The sequence below is a fragment of the Capricornis sumatraensis genome, chromosome 1 (genome assembly GCF_032405125.1).
Source record: "Capricornis sumatraensis isolate serow.1 chromosome 1, serow.2, whole genome shotgun sequence".
Taxonomy (NCBI): domain Eukaryota; kingdom Metazoa; phylum Chordata; class Mammalia; order Artiodactyla; family Bovidae; genus Capricornis; species Capricornis sumatraensis.
In genome coordinates this window covers 25,764,642-25,791,116 of record NC_091069.1, presented here as the reverse complement: position 1 = coordinate 25,791,116, position 26,475 = coordinate 25,764,642, and the positions used below count along the sequence as shown (strand labels likewise).

The 26,475-nt window shown below is 40.9% G+C and overlaps 1 protein-coding gene across 1 annotated transcript in view; it reads left to right on the top strand.

Annotated features, from left to right (window-relative positions):
* Nucleotides 1-751: 751 nt before the first annotated feature.
* The window catches only part of SMC6 (structural maintenance of chromosomes 6), a 70,755-nt gene continuing 45,031 nt past the window's right edge, over nt 752-26,475 (top strand). Inside the window, exons 1-6 of the mRNA XM_068963663.1 lie at nt 752-837; nt 12,464-12,609; nt 16,207-16,324; nt 18,339-18,444; nt 25,347-25,483; nt 26,117-26,178. Of these exons, the coding sequence (XP_068819764.1) occupies nt 12,469-12,609; nt 16,207-16,324; nt 18,339-18,444; nt 25,347-25,483; nt 26,117-26,178 (564 nt within the window). The 5' untranslated portion in view covers nt 752-837; nt 12,464-12,468. The remainder of the gene's footprint in view (nt 838-12,463; nt 12,610-16,206; nt 16,325-18,338; nt 18,445-25,346; nt 25,484-26,116; nt 26,179-26,475) is intronic.

Sequence of the window (26,475 nt, the reverse complement as noted above, 5' to 3'; positions counted from 1 at the left end):
CTGCAAAGGAGCGGGTAGAGGGGCCTGGGCGGGGCCGTCTCTCCACAGATCCGCGCGGGACTTACCCGGACAACCCTGCTTCCTTGGTTTTTGGAAAGACGCCCTTCTGTCATTTACCAGTTTGGTCTGAATTCTAACTACTGCTGCCTCCAAGTTTCTAAATGTCCCTCTACTCAAAAAAAAAAAAAACAGAAAATGAAAACTTTCCTTTTGCCTTCCCAAGCAAAGCCTAGAGTTCTGAGGCTAAGCACTCAGGCCCGGAAACCTCCCCGGAAACCACTTGAATCCGGCGCCTCAGCCACGCGGCTCCGCCTCTTCCGGGAAGTGACTTCCGCCTTTCCGCAACCGCGGCCTTACACGCCGCGGCGGCGCCCAGCCAGTCGCTGTACGCATGCGCGGAACTGTAGCCGCCGTTAGGGTTCCAGGGTAGTTTTTTTTTCCTCCCCGCTTTCAGTTAGGCAACTCACCCGCCCCGACCCCTCCGCGCATCCCACAGTCGCAGAGCCCCGGCGCTCCTCCCAGCATCCCCACTGCCCGCCCAGGGGTACTTCCGGCCCCGCCTCCTAGACTCCAGTGGCGCGAAAACTCCGCAGCGCGCACGCGCGGGCGGAGCCCCAGCGGGCGGAGGGGGGGCGGGGCGCAGGCGCGGAGAGTCCGGAGGTGGGGGCCGGGGGCGGCGGGGCTCCTGCCTTCTCCCGCGGTGGGCGCGCGGTGTCTCGGGGACCAACGGCTGCTGGGCCGACTGCGAGATTCCACTAACGTGGCTTTAGCGTCCTGTGCTGCGGCGGCAGTCCCGCCGATCGGGGGTTCTTTGGGGGAGACTTCGACTTGTTCGAGGTAGGCTAAGGGCGCGCTCCGTCGCCCTCTCTTGCTTCAGATCCTCCCTTGGCCGGCGCCCTCCCTCAGCCCACCCGGTGGCGGCCGGGTCTTTGGAGCCGCGGCGGTGCCCAGGGCGCGCGAGTCAGCGGCCGGCGGTGATCTCCGCGCCCTCTCCGCCGGCGGCGCGGGTCCCTTCAGCCGCAGGAAACTTGCCGGTGTCCGCCGGGCCCCTCCCTCGGACGGCTCTAGCGGCGGTGCTTGAAAAATCTCGTCTCCGGCTAGCCTGAGGGAACCTGGCGCCCGGCCCCGAACGGTCCCCGTTAGGCTTTAATGAGTGGTTTGAGGGGGAGGAGGGTCAGGGGCATGAGTCTGGGCTCTGGGATTGGGTTCTTAACACCCCCTCTGATGACCCCTTACAAGTAACAACTTAACTACGTTTAAGAGATATGTGTAAATATCCCTGAAGGTGGCTTTGTTGCTAAATTCCAGTTTCAGGAGAACGCAAAACTGTTACCTAGAAAAATTTAAATTGTGACGTTTGGAAGTTTTATGATGGCCTGTCTTTCCCCCTTATTTTCTTGTGGAGATGAATTGGAGAAGAATCAGTACTGGGAATTCCAGAACACAGAGCTCAAGGGTGGAGGAAGGGCTGCAGGACACTTTGGGGCATAAGAGGGTGCTGTGCTTAATTCATAGGAGAGCAACTATTTGGTGTTTAAACCCTGAACACAGAACTTACGTGAGTGCTTGCTACTCTGTATATGTCGTGAGATTGAAAGGGAGTGTTCTAAATACAAGCTATTCTGGAATATATTCAAAAGAAGAAAAAGTCCAAATGTCCAGACTTTTAGATGGCTGCTGTGTAGTCTTTTAAAATACTCACTAGCTTATGCACTGGCTTGTAGATAGTGCCATGGGTGTATGTGGGTGGTAAGGGAGCATGTTAGAAATACTTAGATTCACTTTATCTCCTTTTACTGTGAGAAATATGCAGAGTAGTTATTTCCTGTAGGAATGTGTGTTTTCAGTTTTCCGGTTTTTTTTTCCCCTTGAATTCCAGTAAGTACAAAGAAGTTTGGAGATTACCAGAATATTACTTTTTACATGTTTTTGTATAAGAACCAGTGTTGTGTGACCCTGAACAGGTTGGCACCACCTCTGTAAATTTCATTTCCTGTTCTGTAATTGGGCTTCCGCAGCACGTCAGATGGTAAAGAATCTGCCTGCAATGCAGGCAACCTGGGTTCAGTCCCCCTGGGTCAGAAAGATCCCCCAGAGCAGGAAATGGCAACCCACTCCCGTATTCTTGCCTGGAGAATCCTATGGACAGAGGAGGCTGGTTTTTTATTTTATTGACTTTATTTTACTGATTAGATGTAGAATTTTGTATAAAACCTGCCTAAATCTTGATGATCATTTTTAGATCTAAGTTAGGAAAATTAGTCAAAACTATACTTGGTTTACTTTCAGGAATTAGTGGCTCAGCTGGTAAAGAACCCACCTGCCAATGCAGGAGACTGGAGACTTGGGTTCATTTCCTGCGTCCTGAAGATCCCCTGGAGAAGGAAGTGGCAACCCACTCCAATATTCTTGCCTGAAAAATTCCATGGGCAAAGGACCCTGATGGGCCACAGTCCATGGGGTCGCAAAGAGTCACACAATTGAGTGCCCACACATGCAGGTATTATGTTTAAGGCATAATTAAACATCACAGTTATATATGTGTATATACATATGTAAGTCCAGATGACTGAGAGTCAAGTGTAGACACTTAAGTATTTTTTATTCACTAGTTAATGAGATATATCTTACTCACTAGTTTCCTTGGTGAACAAATTCAAAATAGTTTCTGTGACTTTCTTAGTGCCACTGCCAAATCTCTAGCTTTGTTATTGTCTCGATGCTGAGTCTTGTCTTACTCTTTTGTGACTTCATGGACTAACCCGCCAGGCATCTGTGTCCATGGGATTTTCCATGGACAGAGAATTCTTTCCATGGCAAGAATACTGGGATGGTTGCCACTTCCTTCTCCAGGGGATCTTCCCAACCCAGGGATCAAACCTGAGTCAACTGCATTGGCAGGCGGATTCTTTACCACTGAGCCACCTGGGAAGTCTCTACTAGAATCTAACTCTATTATTTTGCTGCTTACTGGCCTATCCATCTCAATTTCCTAGAAGCACTTCAAACTCAATGTTTTCAAGAAAAATGAATGAATCATTTCCAAACCTCAGTCTGCTGATGATAGCATTTACTATTAAGAGTAAAGATTGTTTCTGAAAATTAAACACAAGATAAAATTTTATACAGCAAGCCCAACATTAGAGGGACATATCACATTAGAATCCTTTTTGTAGTTTTATACATTACCAAAGGAGGAACAAGATGAGCATACAATTTCACTGCCTATAAATAGTCAAACTTGGTTAAACTCAGTTCATGCCAAGTGGAACCTAGACATTAAAGAAGTTTGATTTGGGGTTTTGACAACCTGGGTTTGGATCTAGGCTCTGCTAAGATACACCTACATAAGTTTGGGTATCTTTTAAATGAGCTTCAGTATCCCCTTTTGTAAAGTAAGGGATCACTTATAAGGATGTTGAGAATTAAAGGGTTTGTACCTCTTAATCCCCTTCACTTATTTCACTCCCCTACTTCCCCCCTCCCCCTTTCTGGCAATTATCCATTTGTTCTTTGTATCAGAATCTGTTTTCATTTTGTTTTGATTTTTAGATTTAACATATAAGTGAGGTCATATGAGTATTTGTCTTCCTCTGAGTTATTTCATATAGTATAATACCCTTTGGGGCTTCCCAGGTGGATCACTGGTAAAGAATCCACCTGCCAATGCAGGAGATTGGAGTCTGATCCCTGGGGTGGCGAGATCCTGTGGAGATGGAAATGGCTACCCACTCCAGTATTCTTGGCTGGGAAATTGTATGGTCAGAGGAGCCTGGTGGGCTACAGTCCATGGGGTCAAAAAGATTCAAACATGACTTAGTGACTAAACCAAAACAGCAATACCTATGTTGTTACAAATGGCAAGATTTCTTTTTAACGGTTGTATAATATTCCATTGTGTGTATGTGTTTTGTTGTTCAGTCACTAAGTCCTGTCTGACTCTTTGCAGTCCTAAGATCTGCAACACTCCAGGGGTGCAGGCTTCCCTGCCCTTCACCATTTCCTGGAGTTTGCTCAAACTCATGTCTTGAGTCAGTGATGCCATCCAACCATCTCATCCTCTGTTGTCCTCTTCTTCTGCTGTCCTCAGTCTTTCCCAGCATCAGGATCTTGTCCAGTGAGTCAGCTCTTCACATCAGGCGGCCAAAATACTGGAACTTCAGCTCTAGCATCAGACCTCCCAGTGAATATTCAGAACTGATTTCCTTTAGGATTTACTGATTTGATCTCCTTGCATTCCAAGGGTCTCTCAAGAGTCTTCTCTAGTACCACAGTTCGAAAGCATCAATTCTTCAGTGCCCAGCCTTCTTTATGGTACAGCTCTCACATCTGTACATGACTACTGGAAAAACCATAGCTTTGACTATACAGACCTTTGTTAGCAAAGTGATGTCTCTGCATTTTAACACGCTGTCTAGGTTTGTCATAGCTTTCCTTCCAACAAGCAATCGTCTTTTAATTTCATGGCTACAGTCAATATCGGCAGTGATTTTGTAGCCCAGGATAATAAAATCTGCCACTATTCCACTTTTTCCCTATGTATTTGCAATGAAGTGATGGGAGCAGATGCCATTTTTGAACTTTGAGTTTTAAGCCACCTTTTTCACTGTCCTCTTTCTTCCTCATTGAGAGGCTGTTTAGTTCCTCTTTGCTTTCTGCCGTTAGAGTGGTATCATTTGCATTTCTGAGATTGTTGATATTTCTCCCAGCAGTCTTGATTCCAGCTTGTAATTCATCAAGTCTGGCATTTCAGGTGGTATACTCTGCATATAAGTTAAATAAGAAGGGTAACAACATACAGCCTTGATATTCCTGTCCGTTGTTCCATGTCTGGTTCTAACTGTTGCTTCTTGACCTGCATACAGGTTTCTCAGGAGGCCGGTAAGGTGGTCCGGTATTCCATCTCTTTTAAGAATTTTCCACAGTTTGTTGTGATCCACAGAGGATTTAGCATAGTCAGTGGAGCAAAAGTGGATGTTTTTCTGGAATTCTGCTTTTTCTATGATCCGTGGATGTTGGATGTATATGTGTATTGTGTCTTTATCCATTTATCTGTTGATGGGCATTTATATTGCTTCCATATGTTGGCTATTGTAATAATGCTGCAGTGAACATTGGTGTGCATGCCACTGCTTTTGTTCAGCACTGCTTGTCCTTTAGAGACTGGTCTGTTTTGCCTTTATTCTCACTCTGTTTCATTTGTGCTCTATATTGAGGCCACAGGGATTTTTTAAAAACACAAATCTGAGTGTTCAGATTTTATTACCTGAGTTTTGCTCACCTATAATTGTTTGATGGGTGGACTAATGAATTTTTTCACTTATTTATTGTCTGTTGTATCTCATGTATATATTCCAAGCAGTGTGCTTATATTTCAATACATTAAAAATGAGGTGGTTTAATGCAGAATGAGTTTGTCTGTGGTGTGATAGGAGTAGAATTGGGAATGAGGTAGTCCCTGGCAGATTCAGAAGCAGTAGCAATTTACCTTTCTTTAAAACCTCTGTTTTCTGTTGATATTTCCAATTCTGTTATGACTGTTCTCACTGCTGTTAGCCCCTACTTTGATATTAATGGGAAGTATGAATTACTAGGTACTCACATTAAAATGGAAAATTTAGAAATTTATAATCCTGTGTGAAAATGCTTTTGGTTTTTCAAATTTCCTGTGTATATGCTTGCTATAATTAACCCTTGGTGATTGATTTTTTTTCCTCTTGAACTTATTTTTTCGTGATAATCATATTTGTTACTATTCCTGCTTTGATGGAGCTTGCTTTCTGCAAGGGAGAAGTAATATGATCCTTAATTTTGAATTTTTTTATTGTAAATAAATATTGAATACCATGAAGAGCTTTATGAATGTATTGAAAATCCCAGAGGGGCTTTCTTCCCCCCCTATTTTTATGTTTAACAGGATATTAAAAGTATTTTTCTTTACATCTGTTTATATTATCTTTTTAGCATCTTAGAAACAGTTCTACTGTTGTAACCTGTATTTAAGTCTCAGGATATTCACGTGTATTTTTAAAAGTCCATTATCAGTAAATTAAAGAATGATTCCTGTTTTTAAAGGTTGGATCCTTCTGTGTCTGTTAGATGCATGTTGCCATGGCAACCTAACAGCAAACTGCAAATCCCAGGCTAAGTACAGCAAATAAAAAAAACGTTGTCGTCATGTAGCGCACTGTATTCTGTCTTGTATAGGATCTCACATTGTTTATGAGAAGCTAATCACACGTACCGTCATTCCCTTTCCTCCCCCGATTTTACTTGAAAAATGACTGTTTTCTAGTGGTAAAATACTAAGATCAGTCAGCTGATGTCTGAGTGTCAGCTAACTGCAAGATCATGTATTAAGCATTAATGAAAACTGTCTAAAAGGACATTTAATATTGGGAAAATGAAGAAGCAATGCTGCTTCTTTGCTCTTCTGTGATAAATAAATGACTGTAATTGAGTAAGAAACAGGTATGGGTGTGAGAAAAGGCAGTGTTGGGAAAATAATAGTCTGGTAGTGTTCTAGGGAATTTAAGTCAGCTGAAATTAATGAATGTTAATTCTTGCTATTAAATAATTTGAAAATTGTGTTTGAGTTTCAAGTTCTGACTTGTGTAAGAGATTCAAAATAAACACTAAGTTACTTGTCAGAAAGATGGTGAATATTATGTAATTGTGACTATAATGTTAGTACTTTCTCAAAAGGCATTTGTTTAGGTTAAATGTCCTTTGGATGTTAACTAATATTCCCTTTAAATGGTATTTGATTTATCATGATACATTAGGTTCCTTGTTGCATTCAGGACAGGATAAAGTCCTAAATTTTTAATGTTGTTTACAACAATTCTTCTCAGACTTAATGTACTTGTGAGTCACCCGAGACCTTGTTAAAATGAAGATTCAGATTCACTTGTTTTAAATTGAAGTCTGAGATTCTGGATATCTAGCCTGTTCCTAGGAGATGTAGATGCTGCTTGCTGGTCCTTGGACCACACTTTGAATATCAAGTCTGCCACTCGTTCTGTGGCTGGCTTCTCTGCGGCCCTAACTTTATTACTGGTAGCTGTGCCTTGTCATTTATGGCAGTATGTCATGGGCATGCTTACAGTATTCCCTGCAGTAGCAGTTGGCCGAATGTAGTCCAGGCTTCCATGAGACTGTTTCAGAGGGGCTACAAGATCAAAGTTGTTCTCATAATTATCATAAGATGTTATTTCCCTTTTTTACTTTCATTCACTTGTGACTACACAGTCGAGTTTTCTAGAGGTTATAGACGTGTGATGACGTCTGCTCTGATGACTGATACAATGTGTACTTGTGGGTTGTTTTAATTTTTTTTCTGTTTTAATTTATAATACGGTCAATATTGTTAGAAACAAAAGCCCTCTGAGGTCCTTGGTGCTTTTTAAGACACTGCAACCTTTGAGAACTGCTGCCCTCTGGTTTTCTTAGGCCATGGACACAGAGACTCACATCTGGAACTTGACCAGAGCTCTTTCCATGGCTTGAGGTGGCTGTTGGGCTGGGGTGCCCGCCTCACTTCTCTAGGCACTCGTAGAAGGCCTTCTCTGTCACATCCAGTGGGGAATGGGAGTAAATATAGCATCCTGTTACACCCTCTTATGGGTAGACCTCTAGGTTCTTCATCAGATGTCCCTATCATGCCTCCCTACTTGGCCTGCACAGCCTTGTCTGACTCTGGCCCAGATGGGATGTTGCGATGCCTCCTTTTAGCATCACCAAAAGGAGGTCCACACTACCCACTTGACCTTTGCTGATGCAGGGGGTGGTGAGGAAGGGACAACAGTTCTTTTAATGGTATTTGACTAGAGTGATTATTGTCTGAAAGTCTTCTTGTTAGACTTCCTTTTCCTGGCCTTTTGTCTGGAGAGAACAGGCTTTCATTAAGCCTTTTGTTTCCCCCTGCACCTCTTGGTCTTTCCCCTGTTGCTGGCTTCTGCAAGTCCGCAGTAGTTGAGGGAAAACAAAAACTCAGTCAACCGCCGTGACAGCTTTCCTTGGATTGTGAGGTTCCTAGCAGATGTAGATGCTGCTTGCTGGTCCTTGGACCACACTTTGAATATCAAGTCTGCCACTCATTCTATGGCTGGCTTCTCTGCTGCCTTTTTCAGAGTTGTGTTATGCTTGTTTTATAGTATATAATTTTCAAGAATGTTTTACTAAGCAAGAGGAATAGGGAAAATATATCTGTTCCACCTTCATAGAAATGGAAGTCTCTGATTGCCTTTTTCAACTTGCACTTTGGGTCAAAGAATTCTGAACTCCAGCTCCACTGCATAACTCTTATATTTGATTGTCGAAAAATATATGAGTAAGTATTAAAATATTTTTGTTAAAGAAAAACTAGATTTGATAAACATAAGTAGCTACTTTGGGGAGAAAAAAGATTAATTAAATAGAATTGACGTGAAAGGAATCAGGACCACAGTTGAGGATTGTCCAAAACAAGGTAATTTTGTGTAATAAATTTGAAGCTTTAAATTATCAGTGTTCTGGAAAATAAAATCACAGCAGACTTGTTCTAGGAATCTATAGTCAACCTGTAATAGCCAGTATACAAAAAAAGAAATTGAAATGATTTCATAAAATTAAAATAGTCTCCATTATCTAATAGCTTTAAGGTTAGTTCTTTTTCACTTTCAAAAAAACCTTTCAGTGTCATGCCATAGTGGTGATAGCAGAGCATTAAAAGATCAACTACCCAGTTCACTTAATGAAGCATGCATTGTCATAATAAAACTTGTCAAAGATAGTTCCCCAAAACAGTTCCAACAAGATATGTATAGATATTTGATATTTCTGCAAAATTGCTCTGTCAGTATAAGTTTGGAGGGCAGTGGATAAAAATTAAGCACTGTATGTATCTCTCCCCTGCCCTCCTCCTCTCTCTCATTTGTACTTTAAAGTCCTTATTCTCCCACTTTGATCTATTTCTTGCTGTCTTTGTAACATACTCCACTGGCCTCCCAGTGCACACCTACATGTCTGACTGGCTTCCTTGCCATCCATACATCATCAAGGTGAACTATCCTTTTTTCTACTGAGGACTGAGTTGAATCTTTCAGTCCGAATTAATGAGAGGGAAAATCTCATTTAATTCCCTGCTACCCAGATACCTGGCACAAACCTGCTGTGATATAGTTCTGGGGGCACCTAAACGGATTGAACCCCACTCCAGTACTCTTGCTTGGAAAATCCCATGGATGGAGGAGCCTGGTGGGCTGCAGTCCATGAGGTCGCTAAGAGTCGACCACGACTCAGCGACTTCACTTTCACTTTTCACTTTCATGCATTGGAAAAGGAAATGGCAACCCACTCCAGTGTTCTTGCCTGGAGAATCCCAGGGACAGAGGAGCCTGGTAAGAGGCCGTCTATGGGGTCACACAGAGTCGGACACGACTGAAGCGACTTACGAGCAGCAGCAGCAAACAGATTGAAAGTAGAGCTATTTTTCATATTCTTTTATCTTAGAAATTTTTTGTTACCTCTGCTGTGGATGTTTCTCATTATTCAGCAAACAGTTATTAGGTACCTGTCACGTTAGGGCTCTAAGAGAATTTTTAAGAAAAAAATGGAAGCAACAGTTTAAGTAATCATACCATTTCAACAAAAGACCATCAACTTGGACTTAAGGTGCGGCATTTATGTTTAAAAAAGCTTGATGATGTTAATTTTCTAGAGACAAATTTTAAGGAATATTGGTAAAAACAAAAAAACTAGATAATTAGCCTGGGTTATTTCTTAGAGAACAGTGAAGTGACACTACTCAGTTCAGTCGCTCAGTGGTGTCTGACTCTTTGCGACCCCATGGACTGCAGCACACCAGGCCTCCCTGTCCATCACCAACTCCTGGAGTTTACTCAGACTCGTGTCTATTGAGTAGGTGATGCCATCCAGCCATCTCATCCTCTGTCGTCCCCTTCTCCTGCCTTCAGTCTTTCCCAGCATCAGGGTCTTTTCCAATGAGTCAGTTCTTTGCATCAGGCACCCAAAGTATTGGAGTTTCAGCTTCAGCATCAGTCCTTCCAATGAATATTCAGGACTGATTTCCGTTAGGATGGACTGGATCTTCTTGCACTCCACGGGACTCTAAAGAGTCTTCTTCAACACCACAGTTCAAAAGCATCAATTCTTCGGTGCTCAGCTTTCTTTATAGTGCAGCTCTCACATCCATACATGACCACTGGAAAAACCAGAGCGTTGACTGGACAGACCTTTGTTGGCAAAGAAATGTCTCTGCTCTTAAATATGCTGTCTAGGTTGGTCGTAACTTGCCTTCCAAAGAGTAAGTGTCTTTTAGTTTCATGGCTGCAGTCACCATCTGCAGTGATTTTGGAGCCCCTCCCAACCCCAAAATAAAGTCTTTCACTGTTTTCATTGCTTGCCCATCTGTTTGCTATGAAGTGATGGGACCAGATGCCATGATCTTAGTTTTCTGAATGTTGAGTTTTAAGTTTCTTCTTGCCAACTTTTTCACTCTCCTCTTTCACTTTCATCAAGAGGCTCTTTAGTTCTTCACTTTCTTCCATAAGGGTGATGTCACCTGCATATCTGAGGTTATTGCTATTTCTCCTGGCAGTCTTGATTCCCGCTTGTGCTTCATCCAGCCCAGCGTTTTTCATGATGTACTCTGCATATAAGTTAAATAAGCACGGTGACAATATAATACAGCCTTGACATACTCCTTTCCTGATTTGGAACCAGTCTGTTGTTCCATGTCCAGTTCTAACCATTGCTTCCTGACTTGCATACAGATTTCTCAGGAGACAGATCAGATGGTCTGGTATTCCCATCACTTAAAAAATTTTCCACAGTTTGTTTAGATCTACACAGTCAAAGGCTTTGGCATAGTCAATAAAGCAGAAGTAGACGTTTTTCTGGAACTCTTACTTTTTCGATGATCCAGTGGATGTTGGCAATTTGATCTTTGGTTCCTCTGCCTTTTCTAAAATCAACTTGAACATCTGGAAGTTTATGGTTCACATATTGCCAAATCCTGGCTTGGAGAATTTTGAGCATTACTAGTGTGTGAGATGAGTTACAACTGTGTGGTAGTTTGAGCATTCTTTGGGATTGGAATAAAAGCTGACCTTTCCCAGTCCTGTGGCCACTGCTGAGATTTCCAAAGTTGCTAGCATATTGAGTGAAGCACTTTCACAGCATCATCTTTTAGGATTTAAAATAGCTCAACTGGAATTCCATCACCTCCACTAGCTTTGTCCATAGTGATGTTTCCTAAGGCCCACTTGACGCATTCCAGGATGTCTAGCTCTAGGTGAGTGATCACACCATTGTGATTATCTGGGTCACGAAGATCTTTTTCGTACAGTTCTTCTGTGTATTCTTGCCACCTCTTAATATCCTCTGCTTCTGTTAGTCCATACCATTTCTGTCCTTTTATCAAACCCATCTTTGCATGAAATGTTCCCTTGGTCTCTCTAATTTTCTTGAAGAGATCTCTAGTCTTTCCCATTCTGTTTTTTTCCTCTATTTCTTTACATTGATCACTGAGGAAGGCTTTCTTATCTCTCCATGCTGTTCTTTGGAACTCTGCGTTCAAATGGGTATATCTTTCCTTTTCTCCTTTGCCTTTCCCTTCTCTTCTAGTGCTAGGCAAAAGTGAAAGTGAAAGTCACTGGTCTTGTCAGACTCTTTGAGACTACATGGACTATACAGTCCATTACAAATACGCTTCTTTGGGGGAAATAATTAGTACTAGTTTTATATGATTCAGTATTACTTTATAATGTATAAAAATTGATGATTGCTCTGGAGTAAGTTCAGAAGGCATTATTCCATCTCATCAGTAGATCCACAGTTTCACAAATAAAACCATTTACCTTTTGTGAAATTAGGAGTTAAAATCCTTAGATAGAAAAGAAAGAAAGAAAGTGAAGTCGCTCAGTCGTGTCCGACTCTTTGTGACCCCATGGACTGCGGCCTACCAGGCTCCTCCATCCATGGGATTCTCCAGGCAAGAATATTGGAGTGGGTTGCCTTTTCCTTCTCCAGGGGAAAATTCTTAGATAGGTCCGTATCAATAAAAACCTCCATCATGAATCCCTCTGACGTAAAATCAGCTAGTGTTGCATATGCAGATTTTTTAAAACAAGAATTTATTGTCTACTTCTATAGTGAGAAGTCTGACATGTCTGCCTGGGCTAAAATCAAGAGAGCAGGAGGGATATGTTCCTTTCCAGAGGTTCTTGAGTATCTGTGTCCTTACCTTTCCACCTTCTCGTGACCACTCACATTGTTTGGCTCATGGCCCCCTCCCTCCACAGAGATGATAATTTTACTTTTTCTTAAAGTGAAAATGAATGGATATAGTTCTAAAATGTAAGCTTTGTCTGATTTTGTTAAGTTTTTTTTAATATATATATGGAACAGTTGTATGGGTGCTTTACATGATTTTCTTCATTGTCACTGTAATATTGTTTAGACCTGATGGCTAAAAGAAAGGAAGAAAATTTTTTCTCTCCTGAAAATGCCAAAAGACCAAGACAGGAAGAATTGGACGATTTTGATAAAGATGAATGTGACGAAGATGAATGTACAGTTTCTTTCACTAATGGTACCTCTACTTTGGTGAGTGCAAAATTATAAAATTAATAACTTTTGATTGTCCTGTTTCTCCTGTCTGTTTTATATATCTTATTCTTAATTCAGTATCCAAAGCTGGGTCACTAGCTGCAAAGAAAAATAACATGAATTTTTAAAAGTGAGGTAAAAATCACCTAATTTTGAAGTTCATGTTAATTTTTAGAAAAAATTAGTAGAGAAAACAATAAAACAAAGAGCTAATTCTTTGGAAAGGTCAGTAAAACTTACAAACCTCTACTAAGATTGACGAAAGGGAAAAATGAGAGAAAACACAAACTACCAGTATCAGGAATGAAACAGTGGATTTGACCATAGACTCTGCAAACAGCAAAAGGACAATAAGGAGACTTCCCTGGTGGTCCAGTGGTTAGGAATCTGCCTGCCGATGCTGAGGACGTGAGTTGGATCCACAGGTGGCGGGGCGGCTCAGCTTGTGCGCCCCAGGTACTGAAACCTGCGCTCTCTGTAGAGCCCGTGCTCCACGAGAAGCCGTCTCAGAGAGAAGCCCTCACACCGGAACTAGAGAGTAGCCTCTGCTCACTGCAGCTAAATAAAAGCCTGCTACAGCAATGAAGACCCAGCGTGCTCGAAAATACATTTTAAAAGAAAGGATGATAAGGGAATATTGTTAACAACTCTGCACACATAGATTAGCAGTTTAGAGTGGATCAGTTCCTATAACTATCAAGGAAATTTAATTCATCCTTCAAAAACTCCTAAAAAAGGTCTCTTCAGTTTCAGTTGGTTTGACTAAAGAATTGTACCAAATGTTTGGGTTTCATGTTCAAATTAGCATTCAGCAGAGAATTCTTAGACTTGACACCAAACATACAAACCATAAAGTGAAAAACTGATAAATTAGACCTCATCAAAATTAAAAACTTTTCTTCGGCAAAGACCTTTTTATGAGGATGGAAAGTCAAGCTAGCAGAATATTTGCTAGTCACATATCCAACAAAGTACAAATATCTTGTTTGTATAAAGAATTCTCAAAATTCAACAATTAAAAGCGAAGAATACAATTTAAAAATGCACAGAAGACATAAAGAGATATCTCACTGACACGATGTTCAGAATAACCTGTCGTGAAAGTGAAGTCGCTCAGTCATGTCCGACTCTGTGACCCCGTGGACTGTAGCCCACCAGGCTCCTCTGTCCATGGGATTGTCCAGGCAAGAATACTGGAGTGGGTCTCCATTTCCTTCTCCAGGGGATCTTCCCGACCCAGGGATTGAACCCAGGTCTCCCGCATTGCAGGCAGACGCTTTAACCCCTGAGCCACCAGGGAAGTCCTGTCACGAGGGAAATGCAAATTAAGACCATGGTGAAATACCACTGCACACCCATCAGAATCGCTGCTTTTATTTTTTTCTCTTAAATGACAATACCATATGCTGGCAAGGATGCAAAGAAAGTGGATCATTCATATATTGGTGGGAATGTAAAATGGTACAGTCACTCTGGAAAACAGTTTGGCAGTTTCTGTAAGAAATTTAGCATGCAACCATCTATAGCATATAACCCAGTATCTATCACAGAGAAAGGGTCTTCCCTGGTAGCTCAACTGGTTAGGAATCTGCCTGCAGTGCAGGAGACCCTGGTTCTATTCCTGGGTCAGGAAGATCCCCTGAAGAAGGGATGGGTTACCCACTCCAGTATTCTTGGGCTTCCCCAGTGACTCAGACAGTAAAGAATCTGTCTGCAATGTGAGAGACCTGGGTTCGATCCCTGAGTTGTGAAGATCCCCTGGAGGAGAGCATGGCAACCCACGCCAATATTCTTGCCTGGAGAATTCCCAGGGACAGAGCAGCCTGGCAGGCTACAGTGCATGGCTTCGCAAAGAGTCAGACACAACGGAGTGACTAAGCATAGCACAGCATCACAGAGAAAAGATTTATCTTCCCACAAAAATTTGTACATGAGTGTTCATAGCAGCTTTATTTGTAATACTCAAAAACTGACAATCCAGATGTCATACAGTGAGTGAGTAGTTAAACCTGCTATAGGACGTCTCTACCCTGAGATACTATTTAGCAGTAGAAAGCAGGGAACTGTGCACATAGACAACAAAAGACAGTTAAGCTGAGTGAAGGAAAAAGGCTTCTCGAAAGGTTACATTCTGTCTGATTCCATGTATATAACATTCTTGAAATAACAGTGTCTGAGAAATGGAGAGCAGACCAGTGGGCCAGGGTAAAGGAGGAGTGGGTGGGGAGGAATGATGGGGCTTTAGAAGGACAATGTGACAGTTACTTGTGATGGGAATATTTTGTGCGTCACTATCAAAATGAGCACCCTGGTGTGGTATTGTACCATAGTTTTCAAGATTTTACCTTTGGCAGAACCTGGGTAAAGGAGTCACATGATTTCTCTGTATTATTTTTTATAACTACTTCTAAGTCTTCAATTAGATCAAAATAAACTGAAGACTTTTAAAAAGTCTTCAGCCATGATTTCTATAGAATTCTGCTTGTTTTTGTTGCTACGTTATGTCCGACTCTTTTGTGACCTAATGGCCGGTAGCCTGCCAGGCTCCTCTCTCCATGGGATTTCTCAGGCAAGAACACTGGAGCGGGTTCCCATTTCCTTCTCCAGGAGATCTTCCCAACCCAGGGATCGAATTCGTGTCTCCTGCCTTGGGAGACAGGTTCTTTACCATTGAGCCACCTGGGAAGCCACTCACATAAGGATGTAAATGTTCCCTGCTTTTTAATAAGCTGCTGTTTAGTGATAGAGAGCCAGAGATTTTTATAATAAATAACTTAAAAGTTGAAGACATTAAACGTTCTTCAAAAACATTTAGAAGGTTTGGTAAAATACAGTTGATTTATTTTCATATTTTAACTACAAAGTGTGACCACTGTGTGTCGAACTCTTGGTTAAAACGTACATGAACCATCTCTAATTTAATTATGACATATTCTCAATATGGAAATTATAATTCTATGCTCTCTCTGCAGTGGATACATTTAGCAATGTCTGAATATAATGTTTGGTTGGGGTTGGAGGAGAGAGTGCTGCTGGCATCTGGTGGATAGTGGCTAGAAGATGCTATTAAATATCCCACAATGCCGAATGAAGATAGCCTCTCTCCAACAAAAAGTGATCTGACTCAAGATGTTGGTATTGTCCATACTAAAAAAGAACCCTGTGAAATACTTGTTAGAACCTATAAGGACTTTAAAAATAGCAGTTAATCATATGAATTAATGTCATTTGTTCATTGATTGAAGGCCTGTCTAGTGGCTCAGTGGTAAAGAACCCACCTGCCAGTGCAGGAGATGCAGGTTCAATCCCTTGGTCAGGAAGATTCGGTGGAGAAGGAAATGGCAACCTACTCCCGTATTATTGCATGGACAGAGGACCCTGGCAGGCTACAGTTCATGGGGTGTCGAAGAGTTGGATACAATTTAGTGGCTGAGTATCCATTTACTCATTGATTGAAATTAACATTTAAAATTATACTTTCTGTAACTTTTTTCATTGGTAGCACTGCTGATCTTTCTCCTGCTAACAAACAGTTGGATGATTATAGTGATTGAATTAGATTGATTGTTTTCTCTCATTTTTTAAAATTCATAGACAGCAGCAGAAGTTGGAATAATTGAGAGTATTCAGCTCAAAAACTTCATGTGTCATTCGATGCTTGGACCCTTTAAGTTTGGTTCTAATGTCAACTTTGTTGTTGGCAATAATGGAAGTAAGTGCTTTTGCCTGCCTTCTTATTTGACTTTGAGCAGTACATTGAAGTCAGAAAGCTTTAACTTTTTAAAATAGGTGCCTGTTAGTGCTGATACAGCTAAGTTTTAGATCTCTGGTTTGTGGTCATGAATTTTTCAGTATTTGCTGCCAATCTGCTGCTGCTGCTGCTGCTGCTGCTGCTAAGTCGCTTTAGTCGTGTCTGACTCTGTGCGACCCCATAGACTGCTGCCAGTCTACACTTTAAGAAAATAATGAGTTAACTCTGGGTTCGTTATGCAAGAGAAATAAACCTTTCCTTCATGTTGTTTGCCACTTTATTTTTTTAATTGAAGGATAATTGCTTTAAAGGATTTTGTGGTTTTCAATCAAACATCAACAAGAATCAGCCATAGGTACACCCATGTCCCCTCCTCTCCCTCCCAAACCTCCCTTCCAACTCCTTCCCAATCCCACTCTTCTAGAATGCGTAGTGATTTGAATCTTATGTATCTTGGAATTCATACCATAGAAGAGTGGGCAAGCTATCCTCGTTGCTGCTGAGGCAGTCCTGTGTCTTGTATCTATTAAATGTTTTAACAGCATGAATGAAGTGCCATGGGAATCCAAACAAGAAAGAAATGTGAATTCTCACTCTTGTGGCCAATGAAAGCTTTAAAAAGAGATGGTATTTCTGGTGGTACTTGAATAAAAATGAAAGCTCTTTTAGATCTTCTGGGGAAGAAGTAGCTGAAACATAGAGGAAGACATAGGAGTTGGAAAGACGAGTTAGGCAGCCTTCGTAGTGAACCTGCTGGGTATGTGGTGAACCATGTTGGCTGCTTGACTGAGCCAGTAGAGAGGGAGAGGAACTTGCCAGGGTCCAGGGATGGTGGTCGTCCTAGAACATGAACCTAGCTCCGTGGTCTGTTTGGTTGTTCTTTGTTTTCCCTCCTCTGTTCAAAAGAAAAGTTTTTTCAGAAGGAGAGAATAGACAAAGGGCCAGGGCTATGGGGAGGCCAAACAGGACAAGTAGTAAAGACAGACTGGTCGGCTCTGCAGTTAGAGCTTAACATTGGAAATAGTGAAGGTATTAATCTAATGCAGGTGGTGGAAGCTGTGAATTTGGAAATGAAGGAAAAGGAGAGAGTTAGGATAGGAACTCGAAAGGCATCCCAGGAACTAAATTGGGTTAACTGTTGTATACTTGGTTTAATTTAGAGTATGTTGTGAAAGATGATGAGTTGATAAGAATTGATCTTTTTGGTTGATTGTGTAGTTGAGAAAATGGTTGTCATATTTCTGGGTAACTGTTACAGATTTTGCTATTTTAGCTTGTGATATTTTTTGTCTGTTAGGAGTAAAAAAGAATATTCTTTAAAGAGTGAGCAAATGAATAATACACAAATTAGGAATAATAATCATCAAAATATTGCAAAATATAAAAACATCTGTCTATATGACTGGTAGTTTTTTGCATTTAAATTCATTTATTCAGCAAATATGTGAGTGCCTATTATGGGCTGATATTGGAGATAGCCACTGAGTTAAGGTAAGGTCCTGTCCCTGTGGAGCTTGCAATCAGGGTCAAAAATAGTTTCGGGCTTCTGAGAATTTATGGGAAAAGAAAAATCTAATTTTAATTAATTTAGGATGTAAGAAACATTAGATGAGTTAGATATATTTGGGTTAATCAGAAAGATAAGTTCATTTAATATCTGACAGGTCAGGATGATACTGTGAATTTTAGGTTGGAAAGTTATCAACTGTTTTTTTTCCATTTCTGGGAAAAATTTGATTCCTGAAATGTACTTCTGATTTTTTTTTTCTTCTAATAGCAGCAGCTAAATATTTCATGATATATACAACTTTTTGTTTGCTTTTGGCACTGGAAGAAAACTATAATTAAAGTGTAACACTTCCTTTCAGGGATAGACTATTTCACATCTTCTCTGAGAAATATTTTTACATCAAATTATAGGAATCATACTTCTCCCTCTCTAATGCATGTGATTTCCTCAACACCTGTTCTTTAGGTGGCAAGAGTGCGGTGCTCACAGCTCTCATAGTTGGTCTTGGTGGAAAAGCTGTCACTACTAATCGAGGATCTTCTTTAAAAGGTTTTGTGAAGGATGGACAGAAGTAAGTGTTGGCTTTCTACATGTATCTTTCAGTTCTTGAATAAGAAGCAGCTTTAGATTCCCAATTCATGTAGACATTGTCATAAATGAATTGGCTTCCCAGAAGTGGAGCAGAGGTGTCAGGTGTCATATCTTTTCATTCCTTTCTGTTCCCCACTGTTGCCTCTTTATCTCTCCTGACAAAACGCTTGTGTCACTTAATGCCATGCACCTCCCCCCGACACGTTTCTTTTACCTTTATGGAAGAATGAGCAGTGATAGATTTGTGTACTTCCATTTAAAGGAATATTTATGGACATGGGACTTTAAATTTTTTCGGCCTCATAGCATGCGAGATCTTACCCCAACCAGGGATCGAGCTGCTGCCTTCTGCAGGAAGTGCAGAGCCTTATCCACTGGACCGCCAGGACTTCTCTGGCTCTTGTCCCGAGTCCAGCTTCAGCAAGTACATGTTGATACCACGTGAGCTAGAGCAGAATTAGTAACCAGTCAAGGTGTCCCTAAACAGAATTCTGTCTCCAACTCTCTTAATTCAAAAAAGAAGCATTCCATTCGGTCTCTCATTTTGTATGCTTTACTCAGGTGATTCACCAGTGAATTTGGTGTGAGGACTACAATCACGCCTCTTTGTGGTTCATTGTGACCTTTGTGAATGTTTATATAACAACCATGTGTGGCTTTCTGTTTGTGTTTCTTTTGCTGAATGTTTGTCTTACGTTCACCGTCACCTAACTGTATGTTAATTGCCTGGTTTGCATCATCATAGACTGGTGGCCTTTTGTCCATTAGGAGCTCTTGTCAGGCTGATCTCCTTATTCTTTTTAGTTCAGCCTCAGAAAACCCTGAAGGTATCCTCATTTCTCCTCTGAACTGGATGTCCAGACTGTCATCCCAGCTCCCACAGTGAGGCGGCTCCCACTGCTTGTTTCTCCCTCACATACTTGGTGCCCAAGGACTTCTGGAACTTTGATAATTAACACCGATTGTCATTTTGTCCCCCTTGTAGCTGACTTTCCTTCTGCTCAGTGTTATATCCATTTAACTTCCCCCATTTTCCATTTGATTTCTAAAAAACAGAATGGGGATGTGATGTGAATCAGAATTGCAGGTTTCTTATGTATTTCTCAGAAATGTTAGGAATCTTACCCCTAAGCCAAGGTTCCAAGTGGACTTAGGAGGAGGGAGGAAAAGATAAACAGAAAATTATTTCCCGTGCTGTATGGCCTTGGAAAGGAACTACTTGAAAACAGTTCTCCAGCATGTTTTCTGTCTCTCCCGACCTTATTTGGGCTCGAGTCTGACAAGGTCTTCTCTCCCACAGTCTCTAAAGAAAATTATGTCTGAAGTCAAAAGTTAGCTACTTGAACACTTCAAAGTTGATGGTCTCAACTCTGTTTCAGTTCAAGTTATCCAAGTATTTACCTAGTCTACCTAGCTAGATAACCCATTGATCTTTCAAATAGAAACCTCAGGAAGAAATTTTTTATTCTGTACCATTAAGTGTTTTATGTCTCAGTTAAAGATTAAAATTTTTTTTTCCATATGGGAAGTACCTGGACCCAAGCAGCAGCTTCTTTCTGAGATTTGTCCTTGGAATGCCATTAAAAAAAGAAAGATGGATAAAGGCTAGTTTGCACAAATCACCACCATTGAAGGACACAGCTGCCTGTAGATAGGAACATTAAAATATTTTAAACAGAGGTAATAACAGCTAAAAGCTTTGACCTGAGCTCAGTCTGCTTTGTACTGACCTTGTCTGAAAAAGTAGCTAAAAACAGCTTTTCCAAACCCATTCCTACTCCTCTTGTCCTTGTCTTCCTCATTTAAAACGCTTGGTGGCTATAAAATTTCTCTAATTTTATAATCTCTGATTCTGTCATCACTTTTTTTTTTTTTTTTAACAGAATTAGCTCACTGAGTATTATGTTTTTGTTTTGTGTCTAAAATCTGTGTGGCTGTTTCATCTTTCCTGAGGGCGCCTGTCAGTCAGGCACAGGTTTAAGGTGGTCCTCAAGACTCCCCCTCCCCCCATCTGAAACAGCCTACTTGTGACACTTGAGCTCCAGGGTGCCTTTGTAGAGGGTTCCAACCCTATAAGATGGTTAGGAGAAGCCAGAGGACTGACTGTGCCTAGAGGCTCCTTACCTGGGGCTCCACCCTCTGATCATCCAGCGAGGCTTTGCAGTTGTAAGGATATGTCTCCTCCTCTCTGAGACCAAAGTCTCAGGCCCATAGCCCTTCACATTCTTCAGCAGGTTCAGTTCACTGTTACCTCCCTCAGCCTCCCTGATCCTAGTCCTGGGATCTAGGCACCAGGCCAGTTTTTGACATCAGCTGTAGCATTGGGGGAGTGGGTTATAGAGGGATACTACACATGCCTGATTGACTTAGTCATGTTTACAGAAGGTACTGCAGATTAGCTAGGCACCCAGAGAAGGAACAGGTGTGTCCTTATTCTACATGGCATTTTCCTTATTCCTTGTGCCTCGTTTCCATCAATACACAATGCTACAGTCACCTCTGTACAGATAAGGATCTCCTGAAGCCGAGAAAGAAGCCACAGCCCCCTGGAGAAGGAAATGGCAACCCACTCCTGTATTCTTCCCTGGGAAATCCCACAGACAGAGGAACCTGGTAGCCTATAATCCATAGGTTGCAAAAGACTTGGACACGACTTAGTGACTAAACAACCACCACCCTACACTCTCTGCACTTCAGTTGCATTTTCCTTCGGGGACCTCCAACATGCACTTCCCTTTTCCACTTAAGTAGCATTAGATGTCCTGTGCTCTTTCTGCATCATCTCCCTTCATGGCCCACCTCCCTGATGATTGTAAACCACACTTTGCGAGTTCCAGAGACGTGTGCCATCGGTTGTTCTGGGTTTGAAAATGGTAGCCTGTTACATTTTTCCTCTTTCACTGTTGTTCCTTTCTTTTTCTGTTTTAAGCCACTTGGGTCTTTTCTTATCATTGGGGATTTTCTGTGACTTTTCTTTATTAATTACTTTCACAGTCCCTCATTGCTGCAGCATCAAGAGGTAAATGTCTAATAAAGCTGCATTTCCCTTGTGCTCATATTTTATGGCCACATTGTGTCCTATTCTCTTCTACCCACTTTGACGTGGGCCTTCTCTCCTTCATCCCATGTGTAAGACTTGCTCAGCTAGTTTTTAATTATTTTTATCCCGAGAAAGTTGTTCGATACACAGCTATAGATTCAGTGTGTTGTGGAGGTCAGTTCAGGATCCTGTAGCCATCTTGAACCGAAACCCCTAGAAATTCTAATTTTGATAGGAACTTCAGTGACTTCTTTGTGAGAGTGACATATGAGAAAATAATTTTTGTTAAAAGCAGCTTTATTGTAGCATTTTCATAAATTTCACTTGTCAAAAGTGTATAGTTTGAGTTTTAAATATGTAAAAATCTTCATGATGATAAATAAAAAATAGCTTTTGGATCCCCCCCCCAAAAAAATGAAACCGCAGCCTTAGGGCAGCACTGCGTATGCTTGTGTGTGTGTGTGTGTGTGTGTGTGTGTGTGTGCACGCTGTCATTCTGGAGGAGCTCTCCATGGTCGTTCCTCTTCTCACTGAAGGGTCTCTCTAGTGACAGACACTGGGCTCTATGGCTCTTGACCCAAATTCCACACCAGCCACGTTAGTAAGTGGGGAGACAGCAGTCAGTCCCAGCACAGGTATCCTGTTTCCTTATATAGGTTTTCTGAGCAGTCGTTATGAAGGGTATTTTTTGTAAGCCTTAAATGTTTTTAAATAACTTGCCTTTCTTATGAATTCATATGGTAGTGGGATATCAGTGTCTGCAAAGCTCTCACAATAGTAAAAATAGCTTTCAAATGCAAGGAGTGGCTCAGAAGGAAAATAAAGTTGGTGTTTGCAAATCAAGGGAGGTATCACTTTATTTTTAAAAATGTTTTCATGAGTTACAAATAATTTTGGCTTTATGTTGTAGGCCAGATACCCTTCCCCTATCATAGACTTTAGCTGATAGTTTTCAACCTTGACTGTTCATTAGAATCACCGCAGAGAGCTTTAAAAGCTCATTAATTAGAACTTTTCAGGAGCATGTCTGTCTTAGTTAGATATTGCTATTCCTGATTAAAAATGTACACACCCCAAGCCACTCAAGGTATCTTGAGATAGTTCATAAAGATGTAGGATGTATATCTTGGAAGCTGCAAGGAAGAAGCATAATTGGATCAGGAGTGACTGGAACTGAGAGACTCAGAACCAAAGATCGTCACTCTCTGGGTCTTCCTGCTCTGCGTCTCTGGCTCTTTGTGTCTTTGTTTCTGGACCTGTGTCTTCCTTCCTTCGTCAGGCTTATGCTTACAGCTCTTCCCTTCCACTACCTCCCTCCCTCTCCTCAATGGCTGCACTGTTCTTAAAAAACATTTTATTTTATATTGAAGTATAGCTAATTAACAATGTTGTGGTAATTTCAGGTGCACAGCAAAGTGACTCAGCCATACATATAATGCATCTATTCTCCCCCAAACTCCTCTGCCATTCAGGCTGCCACATCACATTGAACAGAGTACCCCATGCTATACAGCATGTCCTTCTTGATTATCCATTTTAAATATAGCAGTGTGTACATGTCCCTGACTATCCTTTCCCCCACCCTTCCCCCTAGTAACCATCAATTCGTTCTCTAAACCTTGTTATCTTTTCTTACTGCTAAGTGGCAAAAGTTCTAACTTACCCTTTCTGTGAGAGTGTAATCCTTTGTCGGGGGAGGAAGGGGTCCAGACTTCAAACAGGTTTTGCATTTTAATCCAAGTCTCTACAACCCAGACATTCACCTGTCACCATACTTATACATGTATCCATTCTCCCCCAAACTCCCCTCGCATCCAGGCTGAGGGGCCTTCTCTTCTGTGCTGTGCTCTCCCACCTTCCCTCTCCTCACAGGCATGCAGGGGTGTGACTGTTGTTACCGACCCTGGAGCCTATGTGCTCTTTTAGTCTTCGAGCCTTTGCTATTCTGTATCTCCTTGTTCAGGCATGTGTGTGGGGCTGCCCATGAAAGGAAGCGCTCTTGAGTTCTCTATGTCTCTGATTCATGGCCAGTATCCGTGATTCAGTGTCGTTCTTTGTCCAGGTGGTTTCCCAAGAACCTAACTGTTCTGTGTTCTGCTTCTCTCTGTAGTCTCTGCAGACTTTGTACTTGTCAGAACATAACACCCCAAATTGATCTCTCTAGTCCCAGAGCCCTCAGAACTTCGTAGCTCCAAGGAATTACCTCCTTAACACTTGACTGAGTCTGAATTTGAGTTTGTTTTTAAAACTTGTGATTGTAAAGTAATTTTAGATTTACACAAGTGTTGCAGAGCTAGTACAGTTTTTGTATAGTCTTTACCCAGTTTCCTTTAATGTTGATATCTTAAATACCTGAGGTACTTTTATCGAAGTACTGTGTGGTTAACATTGGTATATTATTATTAACTAGACTTCAGACTGTACTTGAACTTTACTAATTTTTCTTAATTTGAATTTTAAAGAAGAGTATCTGGCTCAGTTACTATCCACTTTCTATATGCTTCCCAAGTGGGGCAGTGGTAAAGAATCTGCCTGTCAATGTAAGAGATGCTAGTTCGATTTCTAGGTTGGGAATATACCCTGAAAGAGGAAATGGCAACCCACTGCAGTATTCTTACCTGGGAAATCCCATGAACAGAGGAGCCTGGCAGGCTACAGGCCATGGGGTTACAAAGAGTTGGATACAACTGAGCGATTTAACACACACACACACACACACACACACACACACACACACACACATTAACGGTGTCTTCTATATTTATCTCAGTCCCTGTGGGGAGGGTTGGGGGCTGCTGAGCCCTCTCTCTATGAGAGCAGACATGTTCGGGGGGAACAAGAACTGAGCCCCTTCAGGATGTTTACTAAGTTCACAGTGAAATTCATCTTGAGTATTTTTACCTGTGTTTCCTGTAGATGGAAGCAGTTTTGGATTATGACTACAAATTCAATAAAACAAGTTTGTTCTGTTTAATATAGCCTTTAATTACCAAAAGCAGATTTACATTAAAGGACTTGAGCATTTTTGGGAGATACTCATTTTTAACCATAGAAAATATTGTCTGCTTTTATGTTTGAGGAAATTATATTTATTTATTAATGCCCTTCATTAACTTTAAAAAATTTTTTCTCCCAAGGCTTATTTTAACAGAATTTAGAGTAGAAAAACAGAGATTGATTCCTCCCCCATAATATGTTAAAATATACATGGCTATAAATGCCTCAAATTTCTTTCAAACTTTGAAAATAATTGTTTTGCAATACTAATAAAACCTTAGGAAATTTTGAGATTTAGTTTACATTTCTTGATGTCAAATACTTCAGCCATTTTTGTTGTTGTTGCATAAGTAATAGAAGAATCAAAATTGTTTCCCTTAATTCTCATCTTCTTAGAAAATATATTATTTCACCTTAATTCTCACTTCATCATTCTTAGACACCTATTGTTGTCAGGATGATGCTTTGTTATGTGATTTAGCACGATATTGATATGCAATATTATTATCCAGGCTGTATAATATTGATTATACATTGCAGATAGGAAAATGTATAACTTACCTACATGACATGAAACAACCAAAACTTAAATGGATTTTGTGAAAATATATTTCTGTTATGGATAGCATGGTCTCAGTTATTTTATTATAAAGTTTCTCTTCTCATCTTTGTTGTATGGTATCTTTAGTATTATTCTGTAGTAGCCTCTCAGCCATCAACTGCTGGTGTAAAGCTACTTTTCCAACGAATTAGCCAAATCACTGAGAGGTTTTGAAAATTGCTATAAGTTGGTGTTACAGTTGCCCTGTACATTCGTGTGACTTAGTTTAACCTTATTGCTTTAGCTCAGCAGATATCTCAATAACATTAAGGAACAGAGGGGATGATGCCTACAGAGGAAATGTGTATGGCGACACTATTATTGTGCAACAGCACATCAGCATGGATGGAAGTCGATCTTACAAACTGAAGAGTGCAACAGGTTTGTTATGAATTTCTCTTTTATTTTGGTAAACTAGTAGTAAACATCCAATTAAAAAGAGGTCATTGATTGTGCTGGTATCACTGGAAGGATACTTCTCATCTCTTGAAACTTCCTTCTTGTAAGAGGATTGGTTGGTTGCATATATATGCATATGCACATGTATGTATACATACATATATTACACATTGTTGTAGTACCACAAGGGATTCTACACCCAAAGTGTGAGTAGCAGAATTTGGGTCAGTTTGAAACATTCTGTGATATGCCATTTTGATCTTCTTTCACCCCTATAGTTACTATCACATGTGGAAAGAGAAGGTTAGTGAAAGGTGGAAAAGGGCATATAGGAAGAGGAGGGGGTATAAAGAGATAGATGAGAAGAAAAGAGCAAAGGTTGAGCTCTGGAAAGTAGAGAAACGCTTGTCACTACATCTTTGTGCTTCTGCCTCCTCTGTGCTTGTGTCGTGACGTGTGTTGTCCCAGTTCGTTCAGATGTGTGTGCATTCAACGTGCCTTTCTTAATGACATCAGGAAAATAGTTCATATTTATATTTATAAATAATTGCTCGTTTTAAAAAATGTATTACTGCCCTAGAAACAGTCTGATCATTTTGTGTTTCTCATAACTAGGTGCTGTGGTTTCTACTAAGAAAGAAGAACTGATTGGAATTCTTGATCATTTTAACATTCAGGTAATTGCTAAATCTGTGTTTCAGATTAATAAATACAGCTGGCTACTTCTTTGTTTGATTTCATTTGTGGTATAGAAAGAATTTAAATGGCCTCATATGAGTAAATTGACCACAGGAAGAATATATTTAACTATTGTTAGTAAGCTTCTAATGGATCAGGAACCTTCAAGACATAACATCTTTAATTTGATAGAACATACAAGAATATCTTGTCTATAGTAATATATGCTAAAATTTATGTTAATAAAATGTATGTAATAAAGTTTCTTGGCTTTCTGCTGTCCAAGTCAGAATAGC